This window comes from Astyanax mexicanus, chromosome 5 (assembly GCF_023375975.1).
Source record: "Astyanax mexicanus isolate ESR-SI-001 chromosome 5, AstMex3_surface, whole genome shotgun sequence".
In the NCBI taxonomy this organism is placed as follows: Eukaryota; Metazoa; Chordata; class Actinopteri; order Characiformes; family Acestrorhamphidae; genus Astyanax; species Astyanax mexicanus.
The window spans coordinates 38,657,406-38,682,365 of record NC_064412.1 but is presented as its reverse complement, the minus strand read 5'-3'; the positions used below and the strand labels follow the sequence as shown (position 1 = coordinate 38,682,365).

Genomic DNA, 24,960 nt, shown 5'->3' with positions numbered 1-24,960 from the left:
CATGAAGTGCGGTAAGATTTTGTGGGAAAAAACTGCACTGATTTTGGACTTGATAATAAAACACAGTGGATCAACACCAGCAGATGACATGACTCTCCAAACCATCACTGATTGTGTGATTGAAACTTCACACTAGACCTCAAGCAGCTTGAACTGTGTAAATGAAATGTAAAATGTACTGATGATCAGTGATGGTTTGGAGAGCAGGATCACCACCCGGACTCATTAACGATTCCTCAACAATTCCACCCCCCCAGCCCACGCCTGGCATTAGGCATTATGGTGCCTAATATGTTCAAGTTTTTTCTAACTTCAGAGTGGTATACTGTATATGTTATATTGGCTGCCTAATATTTTCACAGTAGGGTCAATGGCTATTAAAATACCTTTTTGTGGTGCAGATCCGATAGACCAATTACTCAGTTACTCAGTTACTGACAACCCAGTTATCAGATCTGTCCAGTCTCATTCAAAATAGAAAACTTAGCCAGGCTAGCCAATAGACATGTCCCTCACTTCATAAGCCCTCCCACAGAGCGGTTTTGTAGCTGACCATGCTAATAAAACTGGGCCCAGCCTGGTTTTTAAACGTTCTGTGCTGAACTTGTATGATAGTGTGGAAAAGTCACCAGAACGGGTTCCCTTCATCCTCAGAACTGTTCAAACCTGCAGTAAAAAAACAGCAAATTTTATTTACTGTGACTGTCAGTGTTTTGAACATTATCAGAGCAAATCGGGGGAGTGTGTCAGATAAATAAGGAAGCAAACACTTGTCATTTTTGTAGCAACTCTATAATATCTTTGTACATTCAATGAAACAGCTCCATTTGCACTACTTGCTTGAGGTACATAAATGTGGTACTATTTTTAGATATACACAAAGCCTTAACGAAACACTAGCGGACGGACCCTCACCACAACAATCTGAGGCACTGTACAAATTTACAATTATACTTTCCTGAGGTTCTCTCTCTCTCTTTCTCTCTGACACACACAATCACACACCACAACACACACATACGCACACGCCACACACACACATTTGAGGGAATTATGTAGCTATCTGAGTGGTTAGAGGATGTCATGTCTCCTGTGGCAACAGTGAATCTGATTTTAGAGTTAATGACCCACACAAAACATCATACACAGACACTCACACACACACACACACATCCAGTAGATTGAGTAGATGCACTCGGCAGGCTGGGAGCATGATCAAGGATGCTTTTAGTCCATCACTACACCTTGGAGACTCATGCAGCGCATCGTTTAACATAGCTCGACTAAACACAACTGATTTAACTCTACAGTCTTACATCAGCCCCTGACATGTGAGTTAAAACTGCTGTGTTAACTAGGAATGTTCAGCACTTGAAATATTTGGATAAAAATGGCAATAAATTAGTGAAAACACAAAAAATTTAGACTGAACAATTAAATCTAAATTGCACTGCAGTGTTTGCAAGTCTCATCCCAGATAGCATTAAGAATCTGCCCAAGCTCAGATGATGTGGTAATTTGACAACCAAGATTTGGCCAAAAGTGGCTCAGCCCGAGTGGCTTATTATGCTTAGCAACCGGGGTGCCGGGGCATGCAGCACCAGCCCAACTGCAAAAGTATCCTGAGCAACCGGGGTGCCGGCGCATGCAGCACCAGCCCGATTGCCATATTATACTCAGGAACCGGGGTTCTGGCGCATGGAGCACCAGCCCAACTGACATAGTATATTCAGCAGTCGGGGTGCTGGCACATGCAGCTCAGCCTGATTGCCATATTATACTTAGCAATTGGAGATTTGAGACATGCGTCTCCGACCGATTCCCATACTATACTCAGCAGCTTGGGATTTGGCACACGTGGCTTGAGGCGATTGTCATTTTACATTTGGTGGGATGTCAATGCTGCCATACATCAGCTGAGATCGAGCTTGGCTAAAACTGAACAAAATGAAATGCTTGGCCAAAACACAAATACCGAACATGTATTTTTTTTTACACATTTTCATAAAATTTAGCTATTTTTTCACTATTGAAAAATTCAAAGAAAAAAAGCAAGAGATTTGGCACATGCAGATTGTGCCAGTTGTCATATTGTATTTGGCGTTGGTGTTGGCCAAGATGCGAGTCAAGCATTTGGGCTAGAATCAGACCTAGATTCAAACCGGCTCATGCCACTCAGCGTGTGGTATTTTGCCCTCAAATGACCCGAGTGATTTTTGCTGTTTGAAATCTGATCTGCTGTGGGTGTCTATGGTCTCAGTATGGCTTTAATTTAATGCAGTGCTGTCAGAATGCTGTGGAGCACTTTGCCGCATGTGTTTCAAGGAGAAAGGAGAAATCTGGTGTGAAATGGACTTGGGGTTTAGTAAAACATGATAATGAGTACAAACTTTTGTTGGATAGCCCACCTCCATTCACCCCTAGCATTCTGAAATACAGTGCTTTAAGCAGATGCTCCCAACAGACTTATAGTGCAAGTGATAGGGGCATAGCCTTTTCCATGCCAAGAAATTGCTATTTTTAGAAATCACCATCTCTACGGTGATATGCAGATTAATTAATTCTATTGAAATCCATTTTTATAGAAATATTTTCAGCAATAGCTGGAATTTATACATTTATTTATGCACTCTGTTCCCCTACCTCCCCCTTGTTGCTCATGCTCATCAGTCGACTTGTTTCAATCATTAATTAATTTCAAGATGGTGGCTCCCAGAGAACTTGTTCAAACTACTGTGGGTATAAACAGTGTTTTTAATAAACTATCTAAGCACCTTCAAAGTTCTTTTAAATGTCAGCGCCCCAGAATTCTCCTTTTAAGTTCTGAAGCAGCATCAGCGGGCCACCACTGCAAAACATAGCTGTGTAGCAGAAACACTGCATTGTGCTTTGATGGTATGTCTGCTGGGATGTTAAAAATGTTCAGTGTTATAATATACAATTTACAAAAAAATATTTTTAAATATTTTTTTTGTTTCGGCCACGCCCAAGCTTTACTGATGTATGGCAGCAGTGACTGAGACTCGGCATTCGGCAGGTGAAATTGGGCTGAATATGGTTTAAACTGGAGAGTTGGCTCAAGAGACTTTGGTCGATTCTTTTTTTTCTACAAAGAAAGTATTAGCAAAAAGCAGCTCGGGACAATACCCACATTATACTCGGCAAACATGCAACACCTGGCCCAGATGTGAACAAGCATTTGGACTAGAATTTGGCCTAGATTTAAACCCGGAGTCGGGTCACTGTTAGTCAGGTTTGGCATGTGTGGTAGTCTGCCTCAAAATGGCCAGAGTGATTTTTGCTATCTGTGTAAACGGCGCAGTTCATGGTCACTCCAGGACTGTAATGGATAAACTGCATCTGATCATGTGCTCCTCACTGCCCCCCAGCTTCAGTAGAAGCTACAGTATAATCTGTACCAATCACTTTATTTCTTCTTCACTTCTCAGACTTTGCCATTCTCCACTATTCAATATCCTCTCATGAGTGTGTGCTGATCTGTCCATCCGTTTCTTTTTTCTTGATGTAGAACCCAGAGGTTCTGTAGGTAGGGCCTTCACGGTCCCACTTCACACCCAGTACACACTGAATTGCCAGTTTATTAGGTACACCTGTCTTGTACCTGTAAGGGCATTTTAACACATACAACAAACATATATTCAATGCGTTTATCCTGTTCATTTGTTTGACATTATGATTGATTCGCGAAGAGTTCAGAGTGGCTGTAGATCTCAGAGACAGATCTGTGTGGAGATCAGATCTGAAGAATATACAAAAACATAGCAGCTTCATAATTTAAAAACAAACAGGACTCTTCATAGAGCTCCACCATCAAACTAAGTGATTAGAAAAGAATGGTTTCAGTAAGAAAGATGATCAAGAACTCCAAAGATCCTGTGTGCATATAAGAGAAACTCCCAGGAGGTCAATCATCATTGTAGTATTTCACTAGTCTGACCTTTATGGCAGCTTGACCGGACAGAAGCATCTCCCCAGTAAAAACACTACACAAAATCCCTATTTTGGGAACCTGTGTGTTAAAAAATAACACATTAATCATTTAACCCGTTTTGGCCCCAAAGTCCTTTTAGCAACAGCTGAAATTCATATATTTAATTTGCAATACTGCAATTGTTTGCAGTTTCCCTATCTTACCTATTCATTGGTGCTCTTTAGTCGACTTATCCTGACTTAATGAAGTCCTGCTGTACTTTTTTTTACATACTACTTTTATGTATATTAAAATATGAACTAAATATTGATACTGTTTTTTTTTCACTATTGAAAAATTCAAAGAAAAAAAGCAAGAGATTTGGCACATGCAGATTGTGCCAGTTGTCATATTGTATTTGGGAAATCTGGGTGTTGGCCAAGATGCGAGTCAAGTATTTGGGCAAGAATCAGACCTTGATTCAAACCGGAGTCAGGCTCATGCCACTCAGCGTGTGGTATTTTGCCCGGAAATGGCTCGAGTGATTTTTGCTGTTTGGAATCTGATCTGCTGTGGGTGTCTATGTTCTCAATATGGCTTCAATTTAATTTTATGTATATTAAAATATGAACTAAATATTGATTATTTCTGCATTCTCCCCTCCCTGTCACTCAGTCTGTGTTTAAAACATATTTGAATATAAATAAAATCCCATTGTGATGATCTTATACTGATACTTTTATTTAACTTTACAAATTAAATTTGTCAGTATTTAAAAGAAAAAAAAATAATTAATTACAGCAAAATATGCAAACATTTTTATTGAATTTCCTACTGTGACAAATAAGATTCTCAGGTCTGATGAAATTAAGATGTACATTTTGGTTTACGCCCAGATTGGTGGAGTGCTGCAATGATGTCTGACCTTCTGGAAGTTTCTATCACACTTTGCAAAGTATTGCCAACTTTCTCTGTTGCATCCTGAGCATTCTTTGGTGATATTTGTCTGCTCCATTGTCTGGCCATGTTTTTGATAAATCCTTGTTTTCTCTTTTGGACTGCGCTTTGGTTTTGAATCTTGATTTTTGTTGCTTGTATTTTTGTTTTAGAGCTGGATCAGCTTTATCGGTCATTATCTGAATACTGTGCCTTTTTGCTTTTATAACATAAAAAAATACTTTAGTAGTCTGTAGGCTATTTATTATATTTGTAAGACTTCAGACAATACAAAAAAAATATGTTTTCCATCCCAATCACATTTTTTTTTTCACTTTCATTTGTCATGGCAAGCAGCACCACACGGGTGGGCAATATTAGAAAAAAATGGAATTGGATAAAAATTTGGTTGACCTCGAGTTACAGGCATGTTAAACTTTTATTTATGGTGATGTTCTTTTGTTTTGAAGATACATTTAGATTTTCTAAAGTTCTTGGACACGTTTAAATAGCTTGATATTTTTGTGTAAATAGCTAAACAAAAACAAAACAATATTAAAAACCTTAAAAATATATAACTTTTAAATAAGCACTTAAATAAAGAATTCAACTTCAACAGTTTGGACATGGCAAAACTCCCAAATTCATGTTAAGAATAACATTCCTCTTTATTTGAATGAATGTGATCATTCAGAATAAACTAAAATAAATGTACTGTTACATAATGTTTGTATGAAACGTAACCACTATGCTGCGACACAAAAAGCAGGTTATATAGATATTGACCAGTATATTAATAAACCCAAAGCACTGTTACAACAGTGAGCTTTTGGTTTATCTTACTAATGTAACAAAATCATTTCAATTTCATTGTAAATGAAGAAGCAAAAGAGCTGTTGGGTTTTCTTTTGTACTTTTTAGCTGGTACAGATTATGGTGTGTATTTGTTGTCGAGAGTACCGTATTTTTCGCACTATAAGGTGCACTTAAAGTCCTTTTCCCAAAAATCATTAGTGTGCCCTATAATCTAGTGCTCCTTATGTATGAATTCTACAAGTCAGGCTGTAAATAGCAGTAAAGCCTCTCCACTGCATTATACAGGAGTTTCTGTAAAGTTTCTCCAGCACTGAGGCTGGAGCAGTATTAGCGTTAGCCGCTAACCATGCTAGGCGATAGCTCTTTCACTGTTCAGAGTTGAGTATTATTGGACTGTAGCCTGGGTGTTTATCGTGTTAAAGAAAGATACATGGAACGAGCCGCTAGCTGATAGCGCCCTGGGTTACTGGAACACTCGGTTTCTCGGTGTAGTGCTGTCGAGCGACATTTACTAGCGCTAAGCGCTGCTAACCTTTACTCACCCAAATAAACTGTTTTCAGGAGAGAAATCTGTGTGGATTAACAACATGGCGACACCCTTTTTACTTACTTTTGTTGCTTAAAATGCACCTTATGTATGAAAATAGACCATAAAATAGACGTTCATTGATAGTGCACCTTATAACATGGTGCACCTTATAGTCTGTAAAATAAGGTAATGTAAATGTAAGGAGTGTTTTTTTTTTCAGTTTAAGAGCCTTTTTAATAATAACAACAGATAATCCGCCTGTAAATGCACTGCATCTACTAAACAAACCCATATGATAGTTTTCACCTGTAGATTGCACAGTGAGTGAAAGTACAAGTACAAGCTACAGTAAGTCTACTTAATAAACTGGCAACCATGTGTTTGTATATTTGTGCTTCAGAGAGGATTTTGTAGAAGTCCAGAAGAGGGAGCAACATACTGGCATCTTTGTTCAGCACTGAGCATGCTCAGTCTTGTCACTCCACTCCAGGAGCTCAGCTGAGTCTCACTGTACAGCCCGTTCTAATCGCAGGGACCACTGCAGGGGCGGGAGTTCGGGGTTCACGTCCAGATTTCTTCACCCCAGAACGCTTTTCTTTTCCGTTGCTCTGCTCATCAGCACCACACTCCAGAACAGCAGGGGGCGCCACTGCACCTCCGCATAGCCAAAACCGACCACAAACATCCACACAGCTCATACTTTTTCCACTGCTCCTCGGAAGAGGACGAACAGCAGTGCAGACTCAGCAGGGAGTGTGTGTGTCCAAGCAGAGGTGTGTGTGCGACGAGACCGGGGAGTATGCATTAGACAACGCGGCTGAACAGGAAGTGGCGGTGAAGCACGGTCCAGGCGCGGCACTGGTGGGCTCGCCCATAGTTGCAGTGAGAGACTCGAGACTTCTGAGTGAGTCGCTGTGATTGGCTGGTTTGAAGGGCAGTGGTGCAGTGCTGGTTGACGACTGGTCGAACCCATTTCTGTTGTGCCTTTCTTCGCCCCCTGGTGGTCTGTACAGGGGACTGCTTGCGGACTGGCTGTCAGAGTCTGCAGTACCACTGAAGCCAAATTCATCAAACGCTCGCATATCACCCTGACCGACTTGGTAATAAGCTTTGCCGAGGCTGCTGGAACTGGGGGAGTTATCTGAAGCACTGGGAGCCACTGGTGCGAGACTGGGGGTTGGGTAAGAGTATCCACTCATGCTGGACGTTGGTAAAGGTGTGGCTGATGGTGGGCTGTAACTCTGCGACAGACTGCTTTGGGATGGAAAACCTGCATTCGGGTAACCGTAAGTAGGCAGGCTGGGCGAAGTGTTGGCACTATAGGCTGGTACCAAATTAGGATGTGAGGCAACAGGGTGGAGAAGCGGACCGTTGTAAGATCCCACAGACTGCAGGTAGGGGGCGGTGTACAGAGCACTGCTGTACTCCTGGGCGCTGGTTTGACTACTGCAGCTGCTGCTGGAGAAGCTGGGCTCCACAGGTGAGCTACATACGCTTGCCGAGATGTCCGACACGCTCAACGGCGCTTTGGGGACCAGCTCGGAAATGCAGCCCAGTGGTGGGTACACGCCCTCCAGCCAAGGCTCCACCTCCAGTTTTCGTCCATTAAGGAGGGGCGGAGCTCCGCTAATGACACCGGTTCCATTAACGCCTGCAGACAGGGGAGGTTCTGGGTAACTCATTAGTCCACCCTCACAGGGTAGGTCCAAAATGGAGTATCGCTCCGCGTACCTTTTCAGCAGGTTGGAGGCAGTGAGGGCAGAAATGTCGTCGTTGGCCCAGGTGTGCTGGTACACCCGGGCGGAAGATGAACTTGTCAGTCTCGGACTCCGGAAAGCTTCAAACTTGTGCGCTGGTGAGCGCGTGGTGGAGGTGATGTCATAGTGCTGCTCCGCCCACTGCGGCTGCTCAGGGGTCCACTGCATTGTTATGCCTAAAAGTCAAAGATAAACAAAGACAATGCACATAATCAGATTTTTTCAATCAAGATATAAGTAATACATATAAAGTAATATAAGATCACAATAATAAGATGATTCAGAGTGCAGTATATAGCAACTGAAATTGTTTATTTTATTTGTGCAGTGACTTAAATTAGGCTTAATTATGCCTAATATACAATATATACAGTACAGGCCAAAAGTTTGGACACACCTTCTCATTCAATGCGTTTTTTGTATTTTCATGACTATTTACATTGTAGATTCTCACTAAAGAGTGTGCAAAGCAGTAATCAGAGCAAAGGGTGGCTTTTTTGAAGAAACTAGAATATATTTTATTTTGTTAAGTACATAAATCCACATGTGTTCATTCATAGTTTTGATGCTTCAGTGAGAATCTACAATGTAAATAGTCATGAAAATAAAGAAAACACATTGAAAAAGAGAAGGTGTGTCCAAACTTTTGGCCTTTACTGTATATCAAAAATAACCCACCCATTACTACAAGCTAATTGCCATACTCTACCATACTTGGGGCAAGGTTGGTTCAGTGGGTGTTTAATCAGAATAGTGTGGGTTTGATATCACTGTTGGGCCCCAACCAACCAAATGAATACAATAGCAACCACCTATAAACAAACTAGCATCCACCTAAAAATATACATAGCAGTTTCATCCTAGTGACCATATAGCAACAGCCTAGTAACTCTATGGAAGTGGAAACCACTTAAGATGCACATGAAATGCACTTCCCTAATTATTCTAATTTCATTATAAGTATTATTATATAAATGTACAACAGGCCCTTTGCAAGAAGGTAAGCGAACCAATCAATTGCCTAAGGCCCCGATCTGACCTGGGGCCCTCGGAAAATAAGTGGTTATAAATTGAACGAAACAACAAACTGTGTGAGCGCCCCTTTAAATTCTGTGATGGCCAATGCAGGAAAGTACAACACCGTTATTAGAATCAGACTGGTCCAACGAACTAAGGTGCCGTCACTATGATCTAAAGATTTCCAGTTAAAATCCCAAGTCATGCTGCTTGCCATCAGCAGCTAGAGTCTGGAGAAAAAAAGCACAGTTGGCCATGCTCTCTCCCCTCATCACTCCTAATGTAATCTTGGTCAGCACAGGCATCTGTATGCTGAAGTACTGGAGCTTGGGATTCTGCGCTTTCCTCAGAGCATGTTGGCTACCCTTGCAGTTGATAAAAAGGCAGAGTATGACTTCACATGTATCAGAGGAGACGTGTGCTCCTAGTTTGGGAGCATCACGAGTGAAAGTAAGATTCCTAATAAGTTGATTAGGTAATTGGTTTTGGACAATAGGGAGTAAATTAGATAAAATGTAAGAAACCAGTTAAAAGTTTGGACACACCTTCTCATTCAATGTTTTTCTTTTTTTTATTTGGGCCTACATTGTTAATTAACACTGAAGTCATCCATTATATGAAGGAACACATAAGGAATCATGCAGTAACTTAAAAGTGTTAAACAAATAAAAAAACTGTGGTTTCTGAGACTGTACCACACAGGTCACATTTGGTCTTCCTTTCCTGGGGCCGTCCTGATGAGAGACAGTTTCATTAAAAAAGTTTCAATTTTTTGAAAATTTTTAGACTGACTGACCTTCATTTCTTAAAGTATTTATTTTCTTTACTTATTAGAGTAGTTTTTGCCAAAAAATGGATTAAAATATTATTCAAATAGGGCTAAGCACTGTATGCCAACTCTACATTAAGAGACAAGAAATTCAAGTAATTAGGCTACCGGAGCCCTGAGAGAGCACAATTGGCCTTGCTCTCTCTGGGTGGTTAGATCGCGCTCTCTCCCCACATCACTCCAAAAGGTGATGTCCGCCAGCACTAGGCGTCTGTGAGCTGATGTATCGGAACCGAGTCGCTGCACTTTCCTCTGAGTGCGCTGTGATGCTACTTAGCAATGCTGCATCAGTAGCACTTATAAAATAGCCGGTGGCTGACTTCCCATCTATCAGAAGAGACATGTGCTAGTCTATACCTTCTTTGTTTTGGGGCATCACAAGTGATGTAATGAGTAATGAGTGGGTTGGGTAATTGGGCGTGTAAATTGGGGAGAAAAAAACGCTTAATTGAACTATGTCAAAATATATATATAAAACATATAAAAGAAATACATAGAATAGAACACAATATCAGTCTTTTAACTTTTAATTGTAAAAGTTTTCTAACAAACAAACAAAAAAAAAATTATAATTATAGATTTTCTCCGGAGGAAAAAACTCTGTAACCAAGTTCTCCAATGTTTTATTCATTTATTTGGTGATGTTGTTGAGCAGAGCAGCCGTTTGACTAATTTGTATGGAGGCAGCTCACATCACACGCGCACGCATTCAAACCCACACACTCAGAGATAGAGCAGAAAAACACTGCTAATGATGATATCACTGAAGTTTGATACACAGATACAGCAGACGGCTTCATCTCAAGTGGATCAAATGAAAGCTCTTTAATGTAATCAAGAAATCTCAGGTTACACAAACACACGCTTTCTCACTCACACACACACACACATACAGCTGCACATGCATACACACATGCGCACCCACACACACGCACTCACACACCATAAGGGAGCATAATATTTCGCGGTACTGTAATAACGAACGATCAATATTGTCGCTCTCTGCATTAGCAACTGTAGCCGACAACAGCTGTCTCCAGTCCCCAGCACATAATGTATCTCCACCATTTTCTGCTTATTCACACACACACACACACACACACTCTAACACAGATAAAAAGATTTCAGATCATGAATACAAAGGGCTTTTATACGACACACCATATGGGGGAGAGAGAACGAGAGCGGGCGAGAGAGCACCGAACAGATTTCCTTTTTCATGAAGCCATTTCAGCCAATTAGATCAGTCATGGGAGTGTTCTCGTCCATAGAACCACTGCCTGTTGGGACAACACTGCGGCTCAGAAAGGCCATACTGAGGGCTGCACACACACACACACACAAAACCACATCAGAGATTGCTTGGAAGTGTAACACACAATTCACTGAACATGAGCTAACTGGCCAATATATGTTTAACCTGACCAAACACCTCAATGATTAACTGTTGCCACTTCAATTAGGTATTAAGCACTATAAAAAAATTACAACCACAGAGGAAGACACTGCAAAGTGAGACAGTGCAAGAGGGAAGGTACGAATGAGAGGAAGAGGAAAGGTGAGAGGGAAGCAAGAGTGAGATGGAAGAGAGAGAGAGGAAGACTGAGAGGGGAGGAAAGTAAGAGGGAAGGAAGACTGAAAAAGGAAGGAAAGGTAGAAGGGAAGGAAAACAGAGGGAAGAAAGACAGAGCAGCGGAAAGGTAAGAGGGAAGAAAGACTAAGAGGGGAGGAATGGTGAGAGGAAATAAAGCCTAAAATAGGAGGAAAAAGAGAGAGGGAAGGAAGACTGAGAGTGGAGGAGAAGTCAGAAGAGAGGAAGAGTGAGAGGGGAGAAAAAGTGATATCGGAGAAAGAGTGAGATGGTAGGATGAGTGAGATGGTAAGAAGAGTGGGAGGGAAGGAAGGAAGAGTGAGATGGAAAGAAAGAGTAAGAGGGGAGAAAGAGAGGAGAGGAAGAGTGAGAGGGGAGAAAAAGTGATATGGGAGAGAGTGAGTTGGTAGGAAGAGTAGGAGGGAAATACGATTGAGACAGAGAGGAAGAGTGAGATGGTAGGAAAAGTGAGATGGTAAGAAAAGTAGGAGGGAAGATGACTGAGAGGGGAGGAAAAGAGGAGAGGAAGAGTGAGAGGGGAGAAAAAGTGATATGGGAGAAAGAGTGAGTTGGTAGGAAGAGTGGGAGGGAAATACAAATAAGACAGAGAGGAAGAGTGAGATGGTAGGAAGAGTGAGATGGTAGGAAAAGTGAGATGGTAGGAAAAGTGAGATGGTAAGAAAAGTAGGAGGGAAGGTGACTGAGAGGGGAGGAAAAGAGGAGAGGAAGAGTGAGAGGGGAGAAAAGTTTGAGGAGAGGAAGAGTGAGATGATAAGAAGAGTAAGACGGAGAGGAAGAGTGAGATGGTAGGAAAAGTGAGATGGTAGGAAAAGTGAGATGGTAAGAAAAGTAGGAGGGAAGGTGACTGAGAGGGGAGGAAAAGAGGAGAGGAAGAGTGAGAGGGGAGAAAAGTTTGAGGAGAGGAAGAGTGAGATGATAAGAAGAGTAAGACGGAGAGGAAGAGTGAGATGGTAAGAAGAGTAAGACGGAGAGGAAGAGTGAGATGATAAGAAGAGTAAGACAGAGAGGAAGAGTGAGATGGTAAGAAGAGTAAGACGGAGAGGAAGAGTGAGATGATAAGAAGAGTAAGACAGAGAGGAAGAGTGAGATGGTAAGAAGGGTGGAAGGGAAGGAAGAGAGACGGAAAGGAAGAGTGGAAGGGAAGGAAGACTGAGGGGAGGAAAAGTAAGAGGGGAGGAAGAATCTAAAACAAGACAGTGTTCGATCCTGTGAACTGATTTTGTCCTCAGAAAGGGGGCACCTATCCTGAGAATGACTTCATGGTAAAGTATTGTAAGTTTGCCATCCTGTTTAATTTATTATTTTCTTAGTTTTGCTTTAATAAGCTTCTCCATTTAAATCCCTCTGCTCTAACAAATACGCAGCGAGGGCTCTTCCATATTTAATGATAAACAGGGCTTGTACATAATTACTTTAAGATATTGACAGATTTGTTTGTCTGCTGTTTCCATTTATTTAGTCTTTGGTGATTCATGACGGAGATGACCTGGAGAGGTCGGACGCTCTGCACTGTTTGTTAGGAAAACTCTACTTTTCCACAGATAACTATCGATTCAGACGCAGCGAGCTGCATTTACATCTGCTATCTATCCCAATTTAAAAACCCCACTAATTACATTCAGTTCTATCAAGCTACAAATCCCTGTGATCGATACGCACACCCTGAGGTCACGTTACACTCCCAGAGGAACTCCGCACCAGATGAGACACAGCGCACAGACTTGCATACATACACACCGATTTGTTTTTATACCTTGTCAGGACATGTGGTCATAGTTTTTATTTTTATTATTTATTTTACATTTGTTTTCTATTTTTTCCCAATATAGCAAGGCCACTTGTCCCACCTATTCAGCTGTATATCCAGCATCATTTATGATGCCCCAACACCAGAAGGGTGAAGACTAGCACATGCCTCCTGCAACACATGTGAAGTAAACAACCGTCTCTTTTTGAACTGCTGCTGATGCAGCGTTCCCGAGTAGATACATCAGCTCATAGACGCTTTGTGCTGAGCGACATCACCCTTTGGAGTGATGGGGGAGAGAGCGCCATCTACTCACCCAGAGAAAGCAAAGGCAAATGATGCTCTCTTAGACTCTGGCTGCTGATGGCAAGCTACATGACCAGGATTCGAACCAGCGATGTCCTGATTTAGACCACTGGACCACTCGGCGCCAGGGGTCACACATATTAACGCTCTTATGCAAACAACTTGTATCTTCAAAAAGGCAACTTTACAGCAACCGTATTAGCTCTTAGTGCAAGTAAATGTAAATGATTTATTCCAGGTACTTTTGAACTATTTTTATTGGTCCATTAATTATACTTTTTCTTTAATAATGTAATGAACCACTGTCAGATATAGGGATTCACTGATGTGGGAGTTCTGGTCCGATGTCGATATCTGATATTTAGGGGTGGGAATCCTTAGGCACCTTAAAATTCAATTTGATTATGATTCAGAGGTTTGTGATGTGATTATTAAACACTTATCGAAATAATCTTGATGCATGTTTTTCTTCTATGCAGGATTTATTTTTCCTCATTGCATGACTACTTGGTACTTTTAAAGTAAAGTGTCTGTAATAATCCATAAAATCCTGCTATTTAACAGGCTCTTTAACACTATTTCTATTTACCTGAAAAAGCATAGTAATTTCAATTAATCAAATGATTAATAGAAAAATCTAGGATAAATGTTGTTTCTTCTTTTTTTTTGTTCTGGGTTCTTTTGGGACCTCCTGGATGAGTTGTCTATGCCCTTTTTGGAATAATTTCAGTAGGTCGGCCACTCCTGGGAAGGTTCACCATGTGTTCCATAATAGATATCACAAGTGACTTAGAAAGTAACATTTTCCAGACTGACAATAACTTTGTTTTCTTATCTGTTTTTGAGTTTCAGCACAATGTGAACTGAGATCAATCTGAAAATGTAAATTTCTCCCACCCCTACCAATATTACACAGTGTCAGGAAAAAACTATGTTAACCTTGTGGAATTTCCTGATTTTCTGCATAAATATGTCATAAAATATGATTTTATCTTTATCCAGGCCAAGGAATATTGACAAACATAATGTGCCTAAAATAACAGCACCAAAATATTTTTTTTCTTTTAATTGTTGTTTTTACTCTGTATTAAACACAGTCATTCAACACTTTAGTTGTATTGATAAAAGCAAGAGAACCTTTGAAATCAGCAGCATAACCTCAACCAGACACTTCCTGTATCTGTGGATCAGAACTGTTCATCATTCAGGAGGAATTTTATTCTATTGTTCCCTACAGAACTGCTTTAGCTCTGTTATATTTCTTGGATGCCTCAAGTGTACAGCCCTTTTCAAGTCAATCTGTAGCATCTGAGATCTGCGCTCTGACTTGGCCTCAGTTCCAAACTGTTTCCATTTGTAACTCTTTCCAGCTTTATGTAAATGAACAACATTTCTTGATCTCTGATCCTCTGAAAGCTCTTTTTGGCGCAGCATGGCATACACATATATTTCTTGTGTGGAGCAAACTCAAAAAGCTTGAGTTGTTTTTATCAGTCAAATCAATCTAATTAGCTCTAGTCCACACCTCCAAACTAACAATACTGCAGGTATGCTAACACTTGCCTCTAATTATCTTTTTTTTTCGGAGTGAATATACAAGTGCTGGATGTAAAACTATAAGGAACACTATAAGGAAATTCTAATTTAGCAGGTCTTGCCGCTGGGTGGTTGTGGGGGGTAGCTAACAAAGTTAAGTAAAGCTAAGCTAAGTAAACAAAACTGTAAAACTGTAAAAAAAAAAAAAAACTTTTAGTCTTTTAATCTAAAGTCAAACGAGTGCTGGATGTTAATCTACATTGATTTCTCCTGAAAACTGTTTATTTGGGTGAGTAAAGCGCTTCCGTTTATTTACAGTAAGCTTAGATTTCCAATATTTTCAACAGTGCAGTTAGCAGTTAGTGCTAGTAAATGCAGCCCAACAGCACTACACTGAGAATCCCTGAGTGTTCCGGTAAGCCAGGGTGCTATGAGCTAGCGGTTCGTTCCATGTAGCTTGTTTTAATGCAGTAAACATGCAGACTACAGTCCAATATACTCACCTCTGAACGTGGAAATAGCGGTTAGCGGCTAATGCTAATACTGCTCAAGCTTCGGTGCTGGAGAGAAACTTCACTAAAACTCCTGTATAACGCTGCACTTCAGCAGAGTGACTTTACTGCTCCTCACAACCTGACTGATATAATAAAGTGCACCGGATTAAAAGGCTTTTTTATTATACAACCAAGTTATGGTTGTTCTCAACGAAGACATGAATTATTGTAAACCTTTTTTGTGTTATTATTTTGGACACTTTATATTTGTCACGTCGCTTGTTCTAGATGAAGAAGATCAGATCACATTTTATGACACATTTATGCAGAAAAACTCCAAAGGGTTAACAAACATTTTTTAAGATGCTAATACACATATTTATAACTATAGCGGTATAACTTTAAACCTATAAAAAAATGTATTATTGCTTTCAGCATCTCTTGATCTTTTCCTGACACACAATAAATCATCAGCAAATATCATTTTGGATACAGTATGTTGAACTTCCAGCTCAGACCCGGTCAGAGTGTTCGTTTCTCTCTCTCTATTTCTCTCTGTATCTCTCTCTCACACACATGCGAATGCACGCACGCGCGCACACACACACATGCGCGCACACGTACGCTCGCACACACACAGACCTGCGCTTTTCCTGCTCCTCTTCCATGAGATTTTTTTTCTCATCAAACTAAGTTCGAATTTTAGAAATCCTCGCAACCGAGCTGAGACATTGTTACGTGCAAGTCTAGCCCTAGGGTGCTGGATATGTTCTGTGTGCTCTCCCTCTCTGTGTGTGTGTTTTTTTCATGTTTCTCTGCAGGTTGCAGTCCACCTGACCTTCATGGGAGGAGCCATGGGCTATAAAAACCTGCAGTCACCACCAAGATGGCGGCTAGAGCTCACACAGGAAGTGGGGCCTACTGTGTGTGCTTCTAGTTCCCCTGCTACCTTCACTACCACCTTCATTACTACTATCACTGCCATATGCTTTATTTTGAGTGTTTGCTTTTGTAGTCATTCCTTAGGGAATATCTTTCAGTCCTGTTTGTGCCATACAAACTTATACCAATTTGAGGAGTCCAACAGGTAAGGTTAAGGCGCCTTATACATTTCCATCATGTAGCTGTCTTTGTGTATAGATACATTAGGTTAGCAGGCGGGTGCTTCTTTTGTACTTATGTTGTTAGTTTAAGTAGTAGATTTTATTTTGTTCTTTTGTTTAGGATAAATAGTTTAGATTAAGTTTATGTTTTGTTTCTTTCTTTCCTTTGGCACCGTCACCGTTGGCTCCTCTTAGGCCTTAAGACTCTTAGGCCTTGGTATTGTTTTAAGTTGATGTTTGGCAGTTTTAAAATAAATCACTGATTGTGAAACATCTAATTCTGGTCTGGTCTCCTCACTTCCCTTCTGTTCCCTTTGTTGCAACCATTTTTAACAACGAGCCAACTTGGGTTGTAACAGACATTAACAATACATGGGTCAACAATACAGCGCACTTTGCACAAGGAGAAGCTGTCTAAGAGAGTGATGCGAAAGCACACCTCAGGTGACTCTGTTTGTGGCATGCTTGCAGAAATGGTTTCTTTCGTATCACTCTCCCATACAGCTTCTCCTTGTGCAAAGTGCGCTGTATTGTTGACCGATGCACAGTGACACCATCTGCAGCAAGATGATGCTGCAGCTCTTTGGAGGTGGTCTGTGGATTGTCCTTGACTGTTCTCACCATTCTTCTTCTCTGCCTTTCTGATATTTTTCTTGGCCTGCCACTTCTGGGCTTAAAAAGAACTGTCCCCGTGGTCTTCCATTTCCTTACTATGTTCCTCACAGTGGAAACCGACAGGTTAAATCTCTGAGACAACTTTTTGTATCCTTCCCCTGAACAACTATGTTGAACAATCTTTGTTTTTAGATCATTTGAGAGTTGTTTTGATGAGCCCATGATGCCACTCTTCAGAGGAGATTCAAATAGGAGAACAACTTGCAATTGGCCACCTTAAATACCTTTTCTCATGATTGGATACACCTGGCTATGAAGTTCAAAGCTCAATGAGGTTACCAAACCAATTTTGGGCTTCAGTAAGTCAGTATAAAATAGTTAGGAGTATTCAAATCAATAAAATGATAAGGGTGCCCATACTTTTGCACCGGTCAAATTTTGTTTTAATGCATATTGCACATTTTCTGTTAGTACAAAAAACCTCATTTCAATCCTGGAATATTACTGTGTCCATCAGTTATTAGATATATCAAACTGAAATGGCTGTTGCAAACACCCAAATATTTAGAACTAAAAATGATTAAGATTAATAGGGGTGCCCAAACTTTTTCATATGACTGTATATATATATATGTATATATATATACATATATATATATACACACACAAACATATATATATGGTGCATCTAGCAACCTGAGAGTTGTTAAGTCAAGATGTTGCACCATCATTGCAGCCAGCACATTTCTACTTCATTTCTACTTCAATAACAATAATTTATACAGAACAATTGTTTTTGATGATGCAATCAAATGGCAACACGCATGGAGTCTGGGGCGCTCTTTGTGAACGCAGAAACGGGAAAAAATGTGGCAAAATTCATTTAAAAAAACTGAGAAAACTGTGTTTGGTATTTGGCCTTCAACCAAACGTTTTCATTGCTGAGTGAATCCATCTAAACCGCCACTTTCTCTTCAGCACAGACTCTGAAACTGCTGCCTTACCTTGAGCATGAAAAAAATGTACAATAGCAGGTAAAATTGTGATACACTGAATGTATTCGCACTAGTGGTCTCAATCGATTAAAAATTTAATCAGATTATTCACAACAATATTCTGTAATTAACTGTGAATAATTGCACTTGTTCTTCGTGACGGCGCACACCAAAGCAGAGAGCGTGCACAGAAACGTGAACAGTGATATAAACATGTTGAAGTGGTCTAAAGTCTGATTCATCCATACAACACTGCTGTGATGCGCTCTCTCTCTTTTCCTCTGACTCTAAACCACACTACACTATTATTACTGTCCCCCCTCTCAAAATACAGGGAAATACAGCATTTAAAAAAAAACTAATCATGATTATAAATAGGTACAAATAAGTAGTGCTGTTGCTTTTGTTCTTATTAAAGCACCAAAATAATACTCACTGTTTTCATTCCAACAAGATCTAAAATAATGGAGTCTCTCATGGTCACAGTCTACAATTTAAAATATATATTATATCGGTACTGAATATTTTAAAACGACACACGGCCCAACTCAAGACCCTGCCTTGAAGACACAGATGCTATACTATGCCATGGCCAGCCCATGCAAAAGTATCACTTATTTAACTGATTTATTTAATCTTGCTATGTGACGCAGTGTTAATACTCCACCCCTGCCACAAAATCTGCAGGAATCTGTGTGAATATTTAGACCCAATCCCATTTCACCACTTGGCTCTACCACTTACCAATACCCCTCTGTTTTACGCATACACACCAAGGGGTAGGCGTGTCCTGATTTGTGTTAGGCTGAAGGGGTAGGTTAAGGGAAGGGACACTTTAAACTGAGGGGTATGAGAATTACTGGTAAGATGGCAGAACAAGCGACCAAAGAAACGCAAAAATGTAGGTTAATGTAAGTATTTTCCTTGTTAAAAATGTGATGATTATCACTATATTACCATAGTTTAATTCGTAGTTTCAAAGTTTTATAGACGAATTTTCCAAAACAAGCATAAAAAAGATAGCTAGTAGTTTGTCTCAGTAGCTAGCTAGATAGCTAACTTTCCCGTTCCACCTTAAATGGTGCAAAAGACAGCAGGGGCTTCAGCATTTAAAGCGGAACGGAAAAATAAAATACAATAGAAGCTAATCAAAGCTAATTTCACCTCCTCATTAGAGAGGAATCAAGGAATGGACAATGATAATTCATTTCTGCACCATCTCCCACCTTCCTGAAGACATACAATAAAGCCATTAAGTTAAATAGTTAACCTGCAGCTAGGTTACTAACCTTTAGCGCTCTTGATGATGTATTGGGTGCTTAAAGTGTTGTCCCAATTCTTAGAGGGAGGATTTCCCACTTACACTTACACTTGAAGGGGTAGGGATAAGGGGTAGGGCCAAGGGGTGAAATGGGATTTGGCCTTAAGCTGCATAGGATAGCACATTTTGAATATTGTATTGTTTCTGGTAACCTTTATCTCCACTCTGAATATCACTGCAATCTCACACTTCCTTCTGGGTGCAACAAATGTTTGATGAAATTAGATCACTTTCATAAGTCAGATAAAGTTCTAAAGCTGAAACATCTCTAGACTCTGAGATAAAGCGTGCTTTTCAGCGCTTTGGCAAAACACCTTTTGTTCACCTCCATATGTGCCAAAGCTGACAGCGTGACAGCAGTAATTAATTCTGGATAACCCGTAAATGAGGTATGAAAGGGAGCGAGAAGCAGCATTTAAGACTAAATGAAACAGCGATGTCTAACTAACGTCACATCCTTAAAAAAAAAAAAAAATGAGCCAAACACAACACTAGCACACTCCTGTCATCTGATTAACGCATGCTGCTTTAAAATAAAATCTCACATCCAGAAGCAACATCAGACACTCGTCTCAGACGCTCGCGCCAGTCAATCGTCAGACACTCCACAAGGGGAAAGAAGAGCTCTTCAGGATGAGCCTAAATAAAGATAAAGATCTGTCTTTTAGACTCCACTCTTCTACATGATGAAGACTCTTCAGCGAGCTGAGACAGCTACAGATAGCTTTCCAGCACTGAAAAATGCACTGAATTTACAGGATTTAAATGTGTAAAAAAGTTGAGATACAGAGCTTGTGGTCTGATAATGATATAAAATATCTGCTGATGCAAATGGTGCCTATAAAAAGTATACACCCCTTTGGTGTTTTCCTTTTTATTACTTTTATAAAGGGAATTATGCTCAATATAATTTGGATTTTTTTGACAATAATAAAAAAAAAAAACGCTCTTTAATCTTAAAGTGAAAACTGATGTCTAGAAAGTAATATTAATTCAATAAAAATACATTACATAGTAGAGCTGGGCGATAAATCAATTTTATCGATTAATTTGAATTTACAGTTAAGGACGATGTGTTGTTATGAAAATCATTTTTTTCTTAGTTTTAACTTTCACAACCTTAGCTCCCATATTTTAGAATAAATCTTTTGCCGCAAACTTTCCCTACACACACACACACACACACACCACACAGAGTTCGGTTTTACAGCCACGGACACAGACCAAACAAGATGTGTTTGAAAACGGTTGCTTCAACCGGAAGCAGCACAACAAATTTATTCAAAGCTGGAGGAGGACATGTAAAACTAAAATCGCACCTTGTCGTTTTCTCGGCTTAGTAACTCAAGAATGCCTCAATACATCAACACAAAGAGCAGAGTGTGAAGGTTCAATTAGCAGGGTAAGAGCACAGTTTTGCTCAAAATATTTCAATGCACACAATATTATGGGTGACATTCCAGAGTTCAAAAGAGGACAAATTATTGGAGCACATCTTGCTGGCGCATCTGTGACTAAGACAGCAAGTCTTTATGATGTATCAAGAGCCACGGTATCCAGGGTAATGTCAGCATACCACCAAGAAGGACCAACCACATCCAACAGGATTAACTGTGGACGCTGTAAGAGGAAGCTGTCTGAAAGGATTTTCGGGTGCTAACCCGGATTGTATCCAAAAAAACATAAAATCACGGCTGCTCAAATCACGGCAGAACTCAATGTGCACCTCAACTCTTCTGTTTCCACCAGAACTGTGTGTCGGGACAATAAATTATTGTGGTCTAAAACCAGGTGTTTCAGTTTAATTGTCCAACCCCTGTAGAGCTAGAAAGAAATCCTACTGTTTCTAAAAACTCTGTAATTAATTAATTGTGGAAAACACTCAATAATAAACGCTCCTTCAAAGTTTCTTTCACAGTAATTTTGTTTGATTACTGCTTTACTTCTCAGTTCTCAGTTCGTATCTTGAGTTTCTCTGTGGCTGTACACACAAACGCATGGGCTTGTAAACAATGTTTTAAATCACTGATTCAAATCTGCACTTGATTTGTGAATAGATTCACTCAATGAGAGATGACTCTACACTCAACCCAACCCACCCATGAAGGTTTATTTTATATATACAAGCGTGAAGGTCTGCATTTACAAAATTTGACACTGTTCTGTCTAGTGTATATTTGTTTATTAGACCTGGTTAAATTATGTTTATTGAGCTGTTAGCTCATTTCAATTCCACTTCAGTCTCTGCAGGAGAAGCACGAACAGCTTCTCCCCTGGCTCTGCTGTGCTGATAGGTTGCTTTTGTATTGCTTGTATCTAATAACATGCTTTACATATTTTAATTTTAATTATGAGATTATTAGGCTCCAAGTGGTCCAGCAGGCTAAGCGCTGCCGGCCACTATGATCAGAAGATCGCTCAGGTCCGAATCCTGTTCATGTAGCTTGCCATCAGCTGCCGGAGCCCCGAGAGAGCACAATTGGCCTTGCTCTCTCCAGAAAGGGTGATGTTGATCAGCACGAGACGTCTGTGAGCTGATGTATCGGAACCGAGTCGCCGCGCTTTCCTCCTCCGCTGTGACGCTACTCGGCAATGCTGCATCATCAGCAGGAGTCGGAAAAAAGCCGACGGGTGACTCCTTATCCCTATCACTAGTGATGCCCCAACACCAGAAGGGTGAAGACTAGCACATGCCTCCTCCGATACATGAGCTAGTTTTCACCCTCCTGGTTGGGTCTTTGACCTTGTAAATTGAGGAAAATGGGATAAAAATAAACAAAAATAAAAAAATAAATAAATTCGTGGTTATTATGATTAGGCCTAGTATTACAATGATTTTTCCACAAGATTTTCTTTTTATTCCCCCACAAGTACTTGGTTTCCGCCAAACAGAAGTGTTTAGTAAATTTGTATCAAATGATTGAAGTATAAAGATACACTGTCTGGATTATAATTAATATTCATGCCTATAAACACACCATGAGAACAAAACAACACACCCCAAAAAAATACAAAAAAACATTACATAAAAGTTTAAATCAGGTACTAGATACAAAAAAAAATAAACCTGGGGAGCTTCCACAAGAGGATTTAGAAGTGCTATATATGAGTAGTGTACCTCTGGTATTAACTCTTCAATAAGTGATTCTAAATGTGATTTTTTTATTTATTGTACAATATATGGACATTATTTTATTACTTTTGCTTGTCTCAATATAGCATCAATTTATTTATTTATTTATTTTTTACTAAAAAAAAACATTAAAGTGAATAAACTAGTATGATTGACTTTTATATATATGTGTGGTTTTAAGAAATGTTCCAACTGCAGTTTCTAAATATTCTTAATAATTAGATTGTGCTTTAAAACGGTGCAATTGCATTAAATATTAATTGCATTATTTTATATTATATTTATATCAGCGAAATGAGAATGAGAATAATACTGTTTATTGCAAATATTTCTGGGATAAAATATTGTCAGATCTAATTCCAACCATCCAAAAAAGAAACAAATGATTCACCACAAAACACAGTGATGCAGTTTCCCTCCTCTACGTGCTGCTAGCTCTGGAGCTGAGTGTGTGAGTGTGTGTGTGGAGGAGAGGCGGTCTGTTGGTCAGTTGTTAGTGGGCACTGAGTTTAAGTGGTGATTTTTTTTCCCCGAGTCTGCAGCTCGCTGAAATTCGCTGTCGCCACAAAGTTCTCAATCTATAACTTTCTGTTCTGTTCCTACACAACAGCCATGACAATCCCATTATCTCCAAACCTGCTGACCCAGGGTATGTGTGTGTGTGTGTGTGTGTGCGCGTGAGGGTGCACGCACAAGTGAGAAAGATAGAGTGTGTGTATGTGTGTGTGGGTGCTTGGGAGAATGCCTTTCTGTTGTTCCAATATAGCCCCTAACCTCCAGTCCTCTAGGGAAGACTCATCACACACACACATACACACACACACACACACACAGTCCCTATTTCCTAAAGCAATGTTCTCCACTTCTCTAGAGAAGGATGTTTCATTATCCTTAAAAGTGAAAAAAGACCTATTTTCTCACTTGTTTTTTTACTGACATGCTTTAGTTTATTTTCCTTAATTCAGATTCCAATAACAGCACAGATCCAACGGGCGCGCGCGTGTGTGTGTGTGTGTGTGTGTGTGTGTGTGTGTGTGTGTGTGTGTGTGTGTGTGAGAGAGAGATAGAGAGAGTATTTTGGGGTATCTGCAAGCTTTTTAACACACAAAAGCAAAAGGCACACATAACCAACACTATATTTACAAACTTTACAGTAAGCTTGTGATCAAGATGTGATTCCTCGATTTTCTGACAAATCAATATTTCAAACAAACATAAATTATCAGTTTTATATCACCACTATTTTTGCAAAAAAAATCATGATAATAGCACACAATTCTATCTTGAAAACTGTCAATTTTTGTCTTTGTATTATTTTTGTTTTGCTATTTACTATGACGTTTAAAGGGTATTTTTTTATATAATTGTTTTTGCATCGTATGTAACCCTTTTTAAAAGTGATATATTATGCAAAACTAACTTTTTGTGGGTTTTAGTATTTACACTTGGGTCTCAACTGACCCTATAAACATTACAAAAAAGCTTTTCTTTTGAGAACGGTGGACAGGAATACATAGCAGGAATAACCAGCAGACTTCGTCTGACTGAGGGATCTGTACCTTCTATCAGAGGCTTCTGTTGTGCAAAGAGCTTCATGAGGATGTTTTGTATAGCCCAAAAACCTATTCTAACCTAAAACCTATTCTTAACCAGTAAAAAGAGATATGATATGTCCCCTTTTTGACTTTTTAAGGATCCACAGATTGTACATTTTACAAACATTACTCTACCTCCCAAGGTAAAACTAATCCTATCTGAACAGGGCTTTGGATTTGTTTTAGCCTTTAAGTCTGTTACAGTTAACCTTTTAGATGAATTGTTTATAAATGGTAGGCGATCCAAACAAAGTCTACAATTTATCTTGTATTAAATATATATAAAAATAAAAACCTGTAGCAAAAATCACACCTGCAAGTGTGTGTGTATGATGCATGTAAGCGAGTATTAAAAAAAACAGCATCGACAGACGACCAGGCTCTCTTCTCCTTTGTGAAATCTCCAGTTCCTCTACCAGCTAAATCAATACAGGCATCCACACACACACATACACACACACACACACATGCTCTGCTGAATCTATAAAACGCTTTTATTGAGTAATTAAACACCCATTACTGTCGCCAGCAGCGCAACACTAAATCAGATAAAGCCTTTAACAGGAGGATCCAGACATGTTACACACACACACACACACACCATACGCCACAATCGCTTACTACACACACTACACCAGAGACACACTCCCCATGAACAATGACATCAAATAATGCCTGATGGGTGTAG

General features: G+C 39.8%; 1 protein-coding gene across 1 annotated transcript in view; it reads right to left on the bottom strand.

The window, feature by feature from the left end:
- Positions 1-6,243: 6,243 nt before the first annotated feature.
- Positions 6,244-24,960, bottom strand: part of LOC107197615 (fidgetin) — a 33,919-nt gene continuing 15,202 nt past the window's right edge. The window contains exon 3 of the mRNA XM_022673475.2: positions 6,244-8,145. Coding sequence (XP_022529196.2) covers positions 6,956-8,145 — 1,190 coding nt within the window. The 3' untranslated portion in view covers positions 6,244-6,955. The remainder of the gene's footprint in view (positions 8,146-24,960) is intronic.